Source organism: Sesamum indicum, linkage group LG1, assembly GCF_000512975.1.
Source record: "Sesamum indicum cultivar Zhongzhi No. 13 linkage group LG1, S_indicum_v1.0, whole genome shotgun sequence".
In the NCBI taxonomy this organism is placed as follows: domain Eukaryota; kingdom Viridiplantae; phylum Streptophyta; class Magnoliopsida; order Lamiales; family Pedaliaceae; genus Sesamum; species Sesamum indicum.
The window spans coordinates 11,970,544-11,985,088 of NC_026145.1; the positions used below are offsets into that span (position 1 = coordinate 11,970,544).

Here is a 14,545-nt window from a genome sequence, read left to right on the forward strand (position 1 = left end):
ATTGTAAATGCAGACCAATAGTAATCTCTTAACTGTGAGCCCACACATTGTACAAAACATGCAAAATGCTGTCTGCAACCAGATAACAGAACAAATGCAAGAATGAAGTGTACAGTGTTGACCGGTGCTTGTGTAAGAAAACAACCCATAAAGTAGCAGAAGCAGATTGATAGCTACTTTTGTTCTCTTACACATTAAAATCCCATGTCATTTCTTACCCAGGTCGTAAATTGAGTTGAACTTTTGAAGTAGTAGGATGAATTTGCTAGTACTGACTAAGAATAGATTTGTGTGAAAAATCTTATCATTGATAGACATAGCTACTCCAAATTTCCTCTCCAGATCAAATCAGGAGTGGTAGGTAACAGCAGATGGGCATATAAAGATGGAAGAAACCTTTTTAAAGGCCAGCAGATTCTATAAGAAAACTCTCAGAGACATGATCTACTTTCTTTCAAGAGGGTACCAAAACCTGGCTAGAAAAGCTTTTCCCAATCCCATTTTCTCTGGTAGCAAGAAGATGAGTCACAAGTTGCTGGAGCTGGATTGGATAATTTCTACAGAAATTTCTCCAAACAATATGATTCTAGTGAGGTAGTGAATGAAAAGGAAGGGCTACTCAAAGCAGAAGAACAAAGAAAAGAATGAAGTAGAAACTCCACAAGTGTTCTCCAATGGATTAGAGGACTTGAAAGAAAAGAAGCAGGCAAGTAAAAGCTCTAGTTGGCTACAAAAAGATCAAGGATTTGGAATTGATGAATGTAGATCATGCTGGGAATACAAAGGCGTAGTCTATTACTACACCTCCCTCACCTGTCTGGGTTATCTCGGAATTGTTGGCAAATTTTTCATGGACTTGTATCAGAACTCCATCTTCTCTAATCCTCAAGAGGAAGAAACAGTTCGACAAGGAAATCAGCCTCAGGCAATGCAGAGTCAATTTAACAACCATGAACCATCCCATTACTTTGATGTGATTAACCAAGAGACAGAATGACAATAAAGATCCAAAGGAGGAAACTTGTAGGTACATTTCTTTCATTTGAGTGGTAGTACATACTCAGGTGTCACTTTCTTGGTTTCCCTTGATCAGAATAACATCATACAGGCAAGCATAAGAAAAAGAGTTACATGAACATTAAAATCTAGGTAAGAGTTCAAAAAGATATTGTAAATCATATAACTTGTATCTCCTAAGCTGAAATCAGAGAACTTCGTTTCAACTGTGAAATCAATACGGAAAGAAAAAGATGCACGTTCATATTTCTTTTTCGCCTTACCATCGTTAGCCAATGATTCAATTGTTCCTAGCTATCATCTTGGTAACTGTGAAGCTCTACGCTATGCTTGCTTCCAAATGCAAATACACACAGCGATAAAAGATACCTGGAGGACGTTCTCTCATGCAGCCAAAAGTTGCCGAAGAAAAAACTCCCAGCATTCTTCTTCAAGTTCCGACTTGTATCAAGACCGGAATCAATGACAAAAGTCAATCTTCCAAATGATGTTAAAAGAATAGAATACCAGAATAATGAATTTTAGCTTCTCCACTTGTAACAAAAAGCAACTCAATTCATTTGATCCCAACAAAGTCTCACAATGCTCATACAAAGTTGACTACATCTAACTATCCTTATTTCAGTTCAACTATCAATTGAAAAGGGGTACAAGATCATTAGCTCTTATTAGTTCAGTGTAAAGACAAAAAACAACAATCAAACATGACAGCCTTGAAACACAACATTATGCTACATCATTCCTTCATCCTCAAAAACAAGAATGATACAGAGCAGGTGGCAAAACACTCATCAAACAAGTCAGTAACGACCTCCATCACCAAACGGCTCGACCTGTCTCTCATTCAGATTCAACCCTGCCATAGCATCCTCCAAACCACTACTCGCCTCTGCCAACTCCATCGGGTCGTTATAATTCCTAACAGCCTGTACAATAGCCCGAACCTTCTTATATGGATCCAGACAATCAAAAACCTCTGGTCCCAAGAACACCCCATCACATCCCAATTGCATCATCAATGCGGCATCAGCAGGCGTCACAATTCCTCCAGCTGCGAAATGCACCACAGGCAGCCTCCCCATTTGCTTCGTCTGCGCCACGATATCATAAGGCGCTTGAATTCGCTTGGAAAATGCGAAAACCTCATCCTCGTCCATGTTGTTCAAAACCCTGATCTCGCCCATAACTTTCCGCACATAGCGCACAGCTTCCATCACATTTCCCGATCCCTTCAAATCACCTTGGGTCCGTATCAACGCCGCCCCCTCTCTCACCCTCCTCAACGCCTCTCCCAGGTCGTGGCACCCACAAACAAACGTCACCCGGAAATTATGCTTATTGATAAAATGATCCTCATCCGCAATCGCCAAAGCCTCACTCTCGTCGATGTAATCGACGCCGATTGATTCCAAAATCTGGGCCTCGACGAAATGTCCTACCCGGGCTTTCGCCATTACGGGAATCGACAACGCTTGCTTGATTTCTTTAATCAGAGAAGGATCCGGCATCCGGGAAATACCGGCTCTTCGCGGATCAGAGACGATAACGCAACACGCACCAGCTGATTCTGCGATCTTGGCTTGGTCTAGACTCGTAACCTCCACAATGGCGCCGCCTCGGAGCATCTGGGCCATGGCGACTTTAATGGAGAACGGGTTCTTCTTGGCGTCGGTGATGGCGGCGCTGCTGTAGAGCGTGACAGCATTGTCGTCGGCCATTTCTGAAACAGAGTAGATCAGTATACTTGAAATCAACAGTAGAACTCGAATCGAATTGCTTCTGATAATATGAGAAGAATATAGAAGATGGCAGGGTATATTGGGGCGGTGGAGTGTTGATGGGTTCCAGAAGATTCTTGGGGAATGGAGAATGTAGAATGTTCTACGAATTCCGGAGACGAAACCCTCTGTTCCAAGAGGAATCAAACCGCAAACCACTGGAAGTTCAAAATTGATGAAAGCCAAACACGCCCTCCGGCTTTGTTTCATTACTTACATACTAATAGTGGAAAACTGTATTCTTCAAATGTATTTACTACAATCTATTTTTTCTTTTTTTTAAAAAAGAAAAATATTTATACACACTCTTAAAATCTAAATTCAATTCACATATTATATATATATATATATTTATAGAATTCCGTATTTTAATAATTTTTTTAATTTTTTCTGCAAATTAAGTATTTTTTTATGTCTCAATTTTTATATTTTTTGTTTATTTTTTTAATCAATTTCACATTTTTTCTTTTCAATTTTAATATAATATTTAAAATAATTTACATGAATATTTGAGCATGGAAGCTAAATTAAATTAAGAAAAAACTAAATATATTTGGTCTAGTAAAATTATAATTTGATGAATTATTTTATAAAATTCTCACTTTTCTTTGATATTTATATAGATAAGGTTTCATGATGTAAATCTCTAATTATTCTCCAAATTCCCAATGAATAATAAGAAAAATGTTAATCCAGGATAGCTTGCTTAAAAATTAAAGTACGACCATTTCATAGTGATTTCTTATTATAATATTTGATTTAAATCCGGCAATACTTTTTGAAATTTAAATATGACAAAGAATACAAAAACATTATAATTATAAAAAATAATAGAAAAGATTGTATAAAGAATTAAGGATATGGTTTGCACGTCGCCGACCCCATGGCCTCCTTTTGCATCCACAATTTTGAAGATGAAAATGTAATTATTTTATTATAATAAATAAATATGTATAATGTATGAACTATTCATATATACATATATATATATATATATATTATATAGTAATATGTGTTTTCGTGTGTGCAACAGAGAAGGGAGGTACATTATTGAGAGAAAAGAGGCTGACGAGTTTTAAGGATAAAATTGAGATCTAGCGTTAGCCAAGAGGGGTATACATGTCATTTCGCCAATAAAAATAAGTTATCATCCAAAGTAAACAGCTTACATAAACCATCTATAATTAATCTTGATTTTTTTTAATTATCATTTAATTCAGATTTATGCTATTGTTGATTTAATCAAATACTCAAAATAAGGATACCTCGTTTTCATTTCTCAATTTATATTTCCCTTTCAAAATATCATCTTAATAGGTATAATATAAGCTAACATCAAACCGTGTGTGTGTATAATTTAAATTTTTATTTTATGTATTTAAGAAAAAATTACACTTTAAATCTCAATAAAAAGTATAGATGAGAGAGTGCTTCTGCCTTCAGTATTGGATGTGGTTTTCAAGAAATATAACATCTCTTTATTATAGAAAATTGGACTTGACCCACATATCTGATTCTCTATATATGCAAAGCCAATTATGAAATAATACTAACTACATTTATATTTAGACAAATTGAATTCAGAAAAACTATGAGAAATTATGAAAAGAGAGAAGGGAAGAGTATAACTATGCTTACCAAACCATCCATCACAAACTTTATGACAATCTTTACCAAAATAAATAACAATTATTGAATTTTTTCTTGTGTACTCAGGACTTTATTCCAACTGGTCACAGACAAGTAATGATTTATCAATGTATTTACTACATTATACAGAAAGCACCACCAAATTCTCATGGGGATCACTGCCCCCAAGTTATATTCCAACAAGAGCAAGTGGCATTACCAGAGGAGGATTTAGCATCAAACACCTGCAGCTTTAGAGACCTCATCTTCGACGCGCCGAATTTCATCTTTTATTTCTTTTGCCGTGCCTATTTCGCTTGTCATGCCCTTGCTTACCAAGTTGTACAGATGGCGTAAACAAGATAGATACTCAGCTTTTACTTGGGGAGAATCAGATATCGAATGTTCAGATGCAAACTGCACAAGATAGTATTAAACTTGCATCAGCATGTTTGAGCATTTTTTACACAATAAACCCATCGCACATGTTATGCAAAGTTAACAATAAAGGCATTGCTTGAGAGTTGAAATGCATTTTAATCAAACGCGTGCACCAGATTAATCAAAGCGCCACCAGCAAACTCGATACTAAAGATAGTACAGTATTACCGGAGAGACGACGATAGGTTTGGAACCATTTATTCAGCATGTAAAAATACTGTATGTTATCTATATCATAATTGAAACTTGGTCATTTCAAGGATTACAAAGAAAAAATCATTTATCATAAGTCTAAAGATAAGATGCCTCTTTCATGCCTATAAGGTTTTCTGAACTAGATATCTCTGTTTCGCACAATGTAAAACCTTTTGCTGCACTGCAGTTATGTTGGGAAAAGAAAATAAGCAACTTCCTATCAAATTGCATAGTTGTCAAGGAAACAAGATTGCTAAAAATTAGTAATACAAGTAATAACCAAACTACCTCTTTTACTCACAAAATAAACTAGAACCAGCTTCATACTAGTACTAACATAATGTGGGGGTGGGGTGTGGGGTGTTGTACCTCCTTATAAGTGGAAACACATTGACAAAGAGCAGCCTCAGCCTCAGCCTCAGCAGGTAAGTATTCCTGTTTTAATAAGCATAAAATCATATCTTCCAGCATTCGGAGGTGTAGATTCAGAAAAGAAATGCTGAAATACACTTGATCCTCCTAAGGTGAAAAATAAAACATCTGTCAATAGAATGGTCAAGAAAAAATATGTTCCACATCTTGTCAAATTAGCAGAAATATCAATTAGGTTCATTGTTGGAGTCAATAATTTCCAAGTGAAGCAGGCCCGTGGCATGCAAATTCATTAATATGATTGAGAGAACCAGGTTCTTGGTGAGAATTCTGGATTACAAAATACGGCAACTAATCTAATTGTCAAAGGGGGAATTGCCCATGGAAAAACTGTAATTATCCTTCTATAAGAGTTTAACATTTCTTTTAAGGGAAGTAATACATTCTCAAGTTTTTCAACTGATTGATTGTTTTTGACTGATTATAGAGGTCAGGTTTCTTTACTCCTCTACTTGCACTCTCTTCAGAAATTAATAAATATGTAAGGATCTAAGCCACCCTCCACCTTCGGCATAAAAAGTCTTTTGCCAAAAGATCAAATAAAGAAGGGTAAACGCTACAACTGGTCCCTTAAGTTTTCATATAGAATCACTTTAGTCCCTCAAATTCATTTCTTGACTTTAGCGTCCTAAACTTTAGTTTTTGTGTCAGTTTGGTTCCTCTTACCATTTTCCGGCAAAAATTTGGCCAAATTTTGAGTTCTTAGAGAATAAAATAGTCAATTTAAGTCTTATTTTCTCACGTTAATACCCTAAGATTGTAAAATTGTCAAATTAGTTATTTTTTTAGGCGGGAAATCAATTTTTTCATATTTTTGTATGCTGAATATAGTATAATATACTTGGTAAGTCAAGCAATATGTTATTATTATGTTGACAAAATTCAAAGTTTTCATTATTCATATAAGATAATTACATCATATTCAACATACAAAAATATAAAAAGTTGTTTTTCCGCTTAAGAAAGGATTATTTGACAATTCTATAAATTTAAGGGAGTAAAGTGAGAAAATCAAACTTAAAATGACTATTTTACCCTCTAAAAAGTCACAATCCGGACACATTTTCACCGGAAAATGGTCAAAGGCACCAAATTGAGACAAAACTAAAGTTCAGGGATGCCAAAGTCAAGAAATAAATTTAAGGGACTAAATCGATTATAAATGTACACTTTAAGGACCAATGATACTATTTACCCATAAAAAAATATGGAGAAATTAAATCAAACAGTAAATCACTTTTCCAAAGAGGATACTTTTAGTATTCCTTTGTCATGGTACTTCTCTCAAAGTGAATGTACCGTATTTATTTCTTCAAAACTATGCCTGATCTGCAGATTTATGGTGGTTCAAGTGACCGAAACAAATCAACCATGTCGAAAATAATTAACTTGATACATTAGCATAGCATGCAAACTTAATAGTGTCCCCAGTTTTCACCAGATCCTTTTTCCTTTTTTTTTCCCCCCAAAGGGTAATATCGCTAAAGTCCCCTATATTAAGAAAATAGCCTAAATGTTCCCTTGTGTTAAATCCCCTCTCCATCACAAACTCCGAATAAAATCCCCTCTCCATCACAAACTAATAGAATCTGTCCAGCACCGCCAGTTATGTGAAAATTATAGAGGTTTGACTTTTTCTGACCCCAAAATAGGAGGAAAATTTCATTTATACCCTTTATCTTTCCCTTCTTTTTAGAGGGTATACCATTTACCTTTCCTATGCATATGAATCGAATTACAATGCAATATTTCAAACACAAATATATAAAAATAAATTCTTATATTTAAACCTTTTTCTATAATTTTTTTAAAAAAAATAAAATATGTTTAATTATTTTTCAATTATATAGTATTAATATTATTTTTTAGTTCGAAAATAATTTAGTTAATTATATAGTTAATTAAAATTTATAGTAAATAAGATTTATCCCAGTAAAATAAAAATTACAGAAATTTTATATTTAAATAAATAATAAATTATTTTTTAAATTATGAGTATTTGTTTGAAATAAATATTTTCAGCCATTTTCTTTACTTTTTTAAAATTTTAAAAACCAATTTATTATTCGTTTTTTCCTCTTCCCAATTTTCTTTTTGCACCACCCCCCTCCTTTTTCACTGGCCACCTTGGGGGCAAAGACTTACAGCAATGGCCATTGCCTAGCTTTGCATTGGGCAACAACCATACCAAATGCGCAGCCATCTTTCAAATACAACAGTCGCGAGATATGCATTATATTATTTAATATATAATGATACATATATGTCATTTACTTATTTTTATATATTATATAGGATATTTCAAAATATTTTAAACATCTTTCAAACAGTCGCGAGATATGCATTATATTATTTAATATATAATGATACATATATGTCATTTACTTATTTTTATATATTATATAGGATATTTCAAAATATTTTAAATATGAACCCTTGATCTTCATCTTGTGATGCAATGGTTGTTAGTTGTTACTATGTTCATCATTTATTTATTTTATATTATAATATCAATACAAGATATATATATTTAAGCATAATATATAAATTTAAAAAACATAAAACCTGAACACTTAAATTCTTAAAATTTAAAATCCAACGGTTGTCAATAGTTATCACATCCATTGGTTGTTATTCCTCTATCACAATAAAGAGTCACAAAAAAATCAGACAAAGAATAAATAAAAAATAAAGACATAACAGTCCAATCAGTCAAAATTAAGTGTTTTTACTAATGGGATGTACATGCGCGCAACATTTTAGAATCAATCTTTAAGTATTTCTTTAATATGGGGTGGCTTTTGCAATTTTGCAAAAACACGGGGGGCTTTTATGTATTTACCCTTTTTTATGTCTTTTAGCGGGTGAAATATCATCATGCTAAAAGTCGGAAACAAAAGAAGAAAGACTAGTCTTTAAGCAACTGCAAAAACAGAGGGGGAAACCAAAGGACCCTGCTCTGCCCATGTCACTGCGAACTGTGAAAACCAAAACCATGATAGTCCATAAACTTTAGCCAGAGCAGTGCAGTTTGATGATTCAAATATGTTGGTTCCAGTTCAGCATTTCAATGTAAAAAAGAAAAAGTAGTATAGATAACATATAAAAAGATTCTGAACATCTGTAAACTCATATATATGATCAAAACTCCTAGGCAAACAAATGGGGCAAAATGACATCACATCAAGGATGCAATATTGGATACAATTTTTAATATACTACATAATTATCACTCTAGAAGCTAAATGCATAACATGGACAATGAGAAGTAACAAATACTCACCATTGCACCTGGAAATTCCAGCTTCATGATCTCCAGTGAGCCAAGAGCGTTGAGTGATTGTAGCTATAAGTGCATCGGAATAGAATAAATCATCAGATTCTGCCAACTTGTAATATATACAAGTTAAACACTTAAATTAAAATTATCAACACTGACAATGTCTCCATTAGTTAAAACATCTAAAGAAACAAGCATATCTTTGCCCTCTTTCCATAACTGCATTCTATAAAATCAATTAAGCATAACGACCTCTCAGTACATACTCTTGTCTATAACCAAAACAACTGAAATGCTTCAATATGGGATGTCTACAGATACATATGCAGAGGGAATATACTCTAAAATGTTAGTTTTATCTATGATCAGTCTCTTCACTCATTAGTTTCAGCACTCATCTGACAGGCTGTTCAGAAAGGATTAACACCAGAATCTCCAATTTTGTGTAACTAAGAGTATTCTCTTTTCTTCGCATGAAGATGTTTGCTATCTCATACTAAGAACTATTATGTCGACCAACTCCACTTGTAGCTGGCATATAACAAGAAATGTCAGCTTCATCTACGATGAACCACCTCACTCAAGTACTTTGAGCACTCAACTAAATGGTCATTTAGAGAGGAAACCACCAAAATTTCCAATGCTATCAGAATAGAGAGAAACTTAGAGACAAAACTCTACAGTGGAACCACTTGTTTATAAAGTATTTTTTATTTGCTTCACAGAAAGATTTCCCCCAGTTCACTCTAAGAGCTATTTTTGTGCTGCCTTTACACTTCTGATAAGTTCCTCGCACTGAACTTTCAGGGTTGAAATAATCTCCTAATTTGTATGCTTAAAGGACTTACTTTATGAACACATCCACCTAAGAAACTTATTAAAAACTCCAGCAATATTATATTAGAACGAAAGGAACCAATATAGACAAGGAAAACCCGAAAATAAGTATGAGAGACATTAAACTGCTACATAAGTTGGATTTCCTTTCACACAATAGCATTTACTTGGCAATACATACGTTAGATTATCAGATCAGAAAAGAATATGTGAAGAATCTTGAGTTCTTCTGTCTTGTTAATGACAGGTGAACAACCTAAATAAGTCCATTGCTCAGATGCAGAACCACAAATTCAAAGCATAATTTACTTAGACAAAGGAAACCATCAGAATAGAAGCTATACAGGAAAAAACAGCATTTGTGCAAACATAGACCATATCTTGTATAAATTTAACTTCAAATAAATTAGCTCATATGAAATATCAAAATAAGCACAGTGCAAGATTTCTTTTTTTATCAGCTAATTGTTTAATTGTAAGTATGATTTGGAAAAATGGGGCCAACTAACCAGTATCAGGGCTGCAGAATGCGCTTCGTTCCTCGTTTTTCTGGGTATCCCAGTAGGCCCTTTATTTCCTTTCTGTTCCACAACTTGAACAAGGACATGTCGAGCTACCCTGTGAAGATAGCCATTAAAAAATGCACAAATTACAGATCAAATAGGCACAAGAAAGGTGAATCCTTGCATCCAATTCTAAGTAATGAGTACACATGCAAATTAACACATCTGCAGAACAGAAGTAGCAGTAAATGGTCAGAACTTCTTTTGAAATTCCAGACATTAGATTACATTTATATTATAAATAAATATGAACAAAATAATGCTTACAGTTACTAAATTGGCACCAACAAATTCATAAAATATTTACAACACATGTAATTAATTAGCTTAACATCAAGAGTAATTATGAAAAAAAAACTATGTACATATTTTAATATATGTACCCCTGTTTTGAGACATCTTAAAGAGGAAAGAGGAAAAAACAGATTTGAAACAAACTCAAATTTCTACTAGCACAAATATCTTGAAGAAATGCTTATTCTTTACACTTCCTATGTATAAGTCATGAGAGATACCAGTAGTAAGCATTCAATGTCATAAGCTGAATATCGTCACTATCTCACCAATCATCCGTATTCACAATATAAAAGCTGAGACACAAAAGAAATTAGTGATAATGATTTTGATCATCCTAGAAACTTCATGTGGTTTTACTCCACCGATTGAAATTTTTATGAGATTTAGTCAATACTTCCATCAAACTTTAACTTTGCTGTGGGATTCTTAGATCAGATCATTTAATACATCTTGCTACACCCATATCTTATATACAAATGGTTTTAGTTTGAAAGATGAATAATTGTGTTCGTCAGAACTATCCAAAAAATTTCATCTAAAATTTTCATGTTTTACAAATACTTGACATTTCCATAACTCCAAAATGTAGATGGAATACCTGTTCTTAATACGTATACATACTTGAGCACATTGCTAAAATGAGACAAGGCTCACACTAATTAGTAGGACAACAAATGGAAAGCTTCATATTGTACCTACATTAATGACAAGATCTAGGGTAAACACCTTACAAGAAATGGTAATCTAACGCCCTAACCAACTTCAGAAAATCACCAAGGTTCTTTTCCACTTGCAGAATCAAGCTTCCCTCTGCTCGGATCATGTACCCTGTCTTGTAATACAAGATTGAATTTCATACTATATAATGTCAAGTAACACCATGACTAAGAGAAGTTGCAAAAGAGAGATGTTATATTAGCCAAGAAGTTGATAGTATGACTAAGAGCCAATTCCCAACGGTTAGAGTTACTGTAGGAACACTGGAAAATATACTCATACTGTAAGATAGAAAAATAAAACCATAAAGTAGTCTTTCAAATTACATAAAACAATAGAGAAAACTAAAAAATAAATGCATGTATTACAGTCATGCAGCATCTTGCCCAATAGTCACATATATACTTTGTTTTTTCCTCTCTAACAGTCATTTGACACAATGTATTATCTAGTACCCACAAACATACATCTCACAGAATCCAAATTCAATACAAGTCATTAGTCAAACCAAGCAAACTACATCTGATGAAATGCAATGCTTCTTTATATTAATAGAAACCATGTGCTGCCCTCTCACATCTCTCTATGTCACTTCACAAGCGTTCTGCCAACTAAATAGCACATAGAGTTGATCCAGCTGAGCATAAACCTTGGGGACCATATTATTCGTTCTTCCATATCAAACTATTGATCTTGTGTGACAGAGATCTAAGACGAAAAATTTATGATTCTTGGGCAAGACGCAATTGAAATGGCAAATGTTGTTTTCAGTTGAGTTTACATTTGTAACTCTTAAGTCCTCATGGATCCTCCACACGGTATTTAATGCATAGGGATCACACTGCAGAGAAAAAATAAACCTATTCGATATTGTTGAATGACCACCTCATCCAAAAACTTTAATTGTTAAAGATGAGAATCAATTAATATTTAATATCCCGAAAACAGCTTATTTTTCCTAAATAGGTGGCAATTAATATTTAATACCACATTGAATGACCACCTCAATTAAAAATACAAAATATCAGTGAGGAGAATCATTTAAGTTTCAATATCTCCAACAGATATCTTGAAGAAGATAATTTAACCAGCAAGTTTCAATTAAAATGATTTAACTGAAATATTTACAATAAAGACAGGCAGTGACAAGAATGTTGAAAGTGAAGGATCCACCTATCTAACCTTATGCACTTCTGCAGAAGATCTTTAGCCACGTCAAGCTCCGCCATAGCTTGAGAACTTTTCGTCCTCATTAGCTGGTTGGAGATTTGCATTTTCAATCTAGCAGTGTAAAGCATGTTGGCTGCATTCTATTAACATGAAATAAGGTTCATTTAGCATATCTTCATGAGAAGATAACATCTTAAAGGAGGAAAAGATGGATAAAAGAGAGAAATAACACAACAAACAGAAGTTTCTAGACCTTTTCAACTATTTCAATTTCAGCACAACAGAAAGCTACTTCTATACGACCCTAGGCAGTGATACACAATCCAATTTTCAGCGGTTTAGGTGCTTATGAAAGTGATCATTCAGGAGACAATAGATATACTGTTTGTGCTATGAGCTTTAATCAATGTGAATACTCGTCTAGATGCTTGGATAAGGTCAGTAATCAATTAGACCTGAATATGTTCATCAGGAAGCAACTTCTTCCGAGCATCGAGACATCTGCTACAGGAACATCACTTGTTACTCTTCATAGGAACCATGTGGACTCCTCCCTCATTTAGTGCTTTAATATTAATATACCTCTCTAACAAGTCTTCTGCTTCCCTTAACTCCCCTGATATTTGGAGAACCAGTGCAAGTCGTTCAGCTGCAACAACAGTGTCGAAAGATTTCCATCCCTATGCCATAAATAAGTATAGTGTCTATTATTACAAATAAATATAAAAAATTAACAAAGAGATGGAAAATCATAATCACAGTTATACAATGTACAGCAAGAGGTGCATACAGGCAGATAGCTATATCAAAAAGTTCAATCATACTTACTTCAAGAAAACAGCGTGACCAAGAGGAAACAGAAGAAGTGTTGGGGGTTGTTAAGAAGACTATAAATTCATCGTGAAGTGGAGTGGAGCGGAATGGACACTCGTGCATTAAACAAAGAAGAAACAAGGTGCCAAAGAAAAAAGGTAAAAGTAGAAAATTGACAACAGAAGAATACAGTACAGTCATAAAAGACCCAGAATCAAAGTGAACGAAGAATTGGCAGCCTTTCCCACCAGTTCACCTATGTTGTAGGCTATATTATTGTATCTTTGTATGCTATCTAAACTGATTGAGTAGGCATTGATGTTCACAGGAGAACTACTGCAGAGGAATAAAAAACTGCTATCCATTTGTAATAAAGCTGAAAAGACCTTATAATATAGATAGGAAAGAAGATGATAAACCTTTGATAATTCCATTGTATGCAGAATCTTTCTTAATAAAATCTCAGCCTCAGTAAATCGATTGGACTTGATATACATCTACAACCAATAGGAAGAAAATGATATAATACCATGATTGAGATAAACCTTGCATTACCGAATAACATAAAAGTAAAAATTTGATGATCCAAGAAACTGTCTGTACTCCCTAATTTTCCCATTTCCAGTTAAAAGTACATAGTGCTGTCAGCTGTGAGTTTTAATAGAAATAGTATGTTGGTAGCAATTAATGGAAATTTCAAATAATGAAAGCAGATATCGCATTTCAATTTATTATGCTTGTTTCTTCTAGCTTCATTTCCTATGGTCACTTTTGCAGTGAGAAGAAACACCCAGACCATCTGATTTCACAGTAATGGAACAGCAACTTGAAACCTGAGCATTGTGGAATTCAATTGTAAGAGTTACTCCACAACCATGAGAAATGATGTATCCCTATATGTATTGAGTCTGCCATGTGTGTATAAACAGTCGTATAATAAAAATGTGGCTGACAAACTGCACAAATTTTCAGTTCATCGGAATATATCTGACCAGTTGTTGATTTCTTGTCCTTTTTTCCGCTGGCAATCTGGTCCTTTAGATGTTTATTTTCACTTGTGCTTAGGCATGCAAAGTGTGTTTCTGTGGGTTGGTGGGCAGGGATGGGGGTTTCTATGTGTGTATTGGGCATATCTTTGCTTGCATAAACTGTGCCAATCTTCAAGCAGCAGCGAAATAAGAAACCAGAACCTGTGCAAGATACTGCATTCTTCTGACGCATAAGAAAGATTCTCCTTGTCCAATTGCCTGCATATTTAACGCAAAGCAATAAGGAAAAAATGTTATATTTTCCAGTAACGCAAAGAACCACCAGCATTCAATTTAAAGCATTTCAACAGACATCCAGTATCCGTATAGAATCCACAATTAGGTCCT

General features: G+C 34.1%; 2 protein-coding genes across 2 annotated transcripts in view; both read right to left on the reverse strand.

Moving 5' to 3' along the window:
- LOC105163962 (pyridoxal 5'-phosphate synthase-like subunit PDX1.2) lies at positions 1,552-2,999 on the reverse strand. Its single transcript, XM_011082502.2, has one exon. It carries the CDS (start codon positions 2,733-2,735, stop codon positions 1,818-1,820), a length of 918 nt encoding a protein of 305 aa, XP_011080804.1. The 5' UTR covers positions 2,736-2,999; the 3' UTR covers positions 1,552-1,817.
- LOC105163972 overlaps positions 4,395-14,545 on the reverse strand; it is a gene marked incomplete in the record, with an annotated part of 19,928 nt that continues 9,777 nt past the window's right edge. The window contains 10 exon segments of the mRNA XM_011082511.2: positions 4,395-4,841; positions 5,430-5,495; positions 8,776-8,838; positions 10,119-10,227; positions 12,369-12,496; positions 12,812-12,857; positions 12,939-13,036; positions 13,589-13,666; positions 14,360-14,416; positions 14,511-14,545. Coding sequence (XP_011080813.1) covers positions 4,662-4,841; positions 5,430-5,495; positions 8,776-8,838; positions 10,119-10,227; positions 12,369-12,496; positions 12,812-12,857; positions 12,939-13,036; positions 13,589-13,666; positions 14,360-14,416; positions 14,511-14,545 — 860 coding nt within the window.

What these genes read in the sequence shown, in the direction of transcription:
- LOC105163962 (XM_011082502.2), bottom strand. Translation starts at nt 2,735, where the DNA reads ATGGCCGACGACAATGCTGTCACGCTCTACAGCAGCGCCGCCATCACC.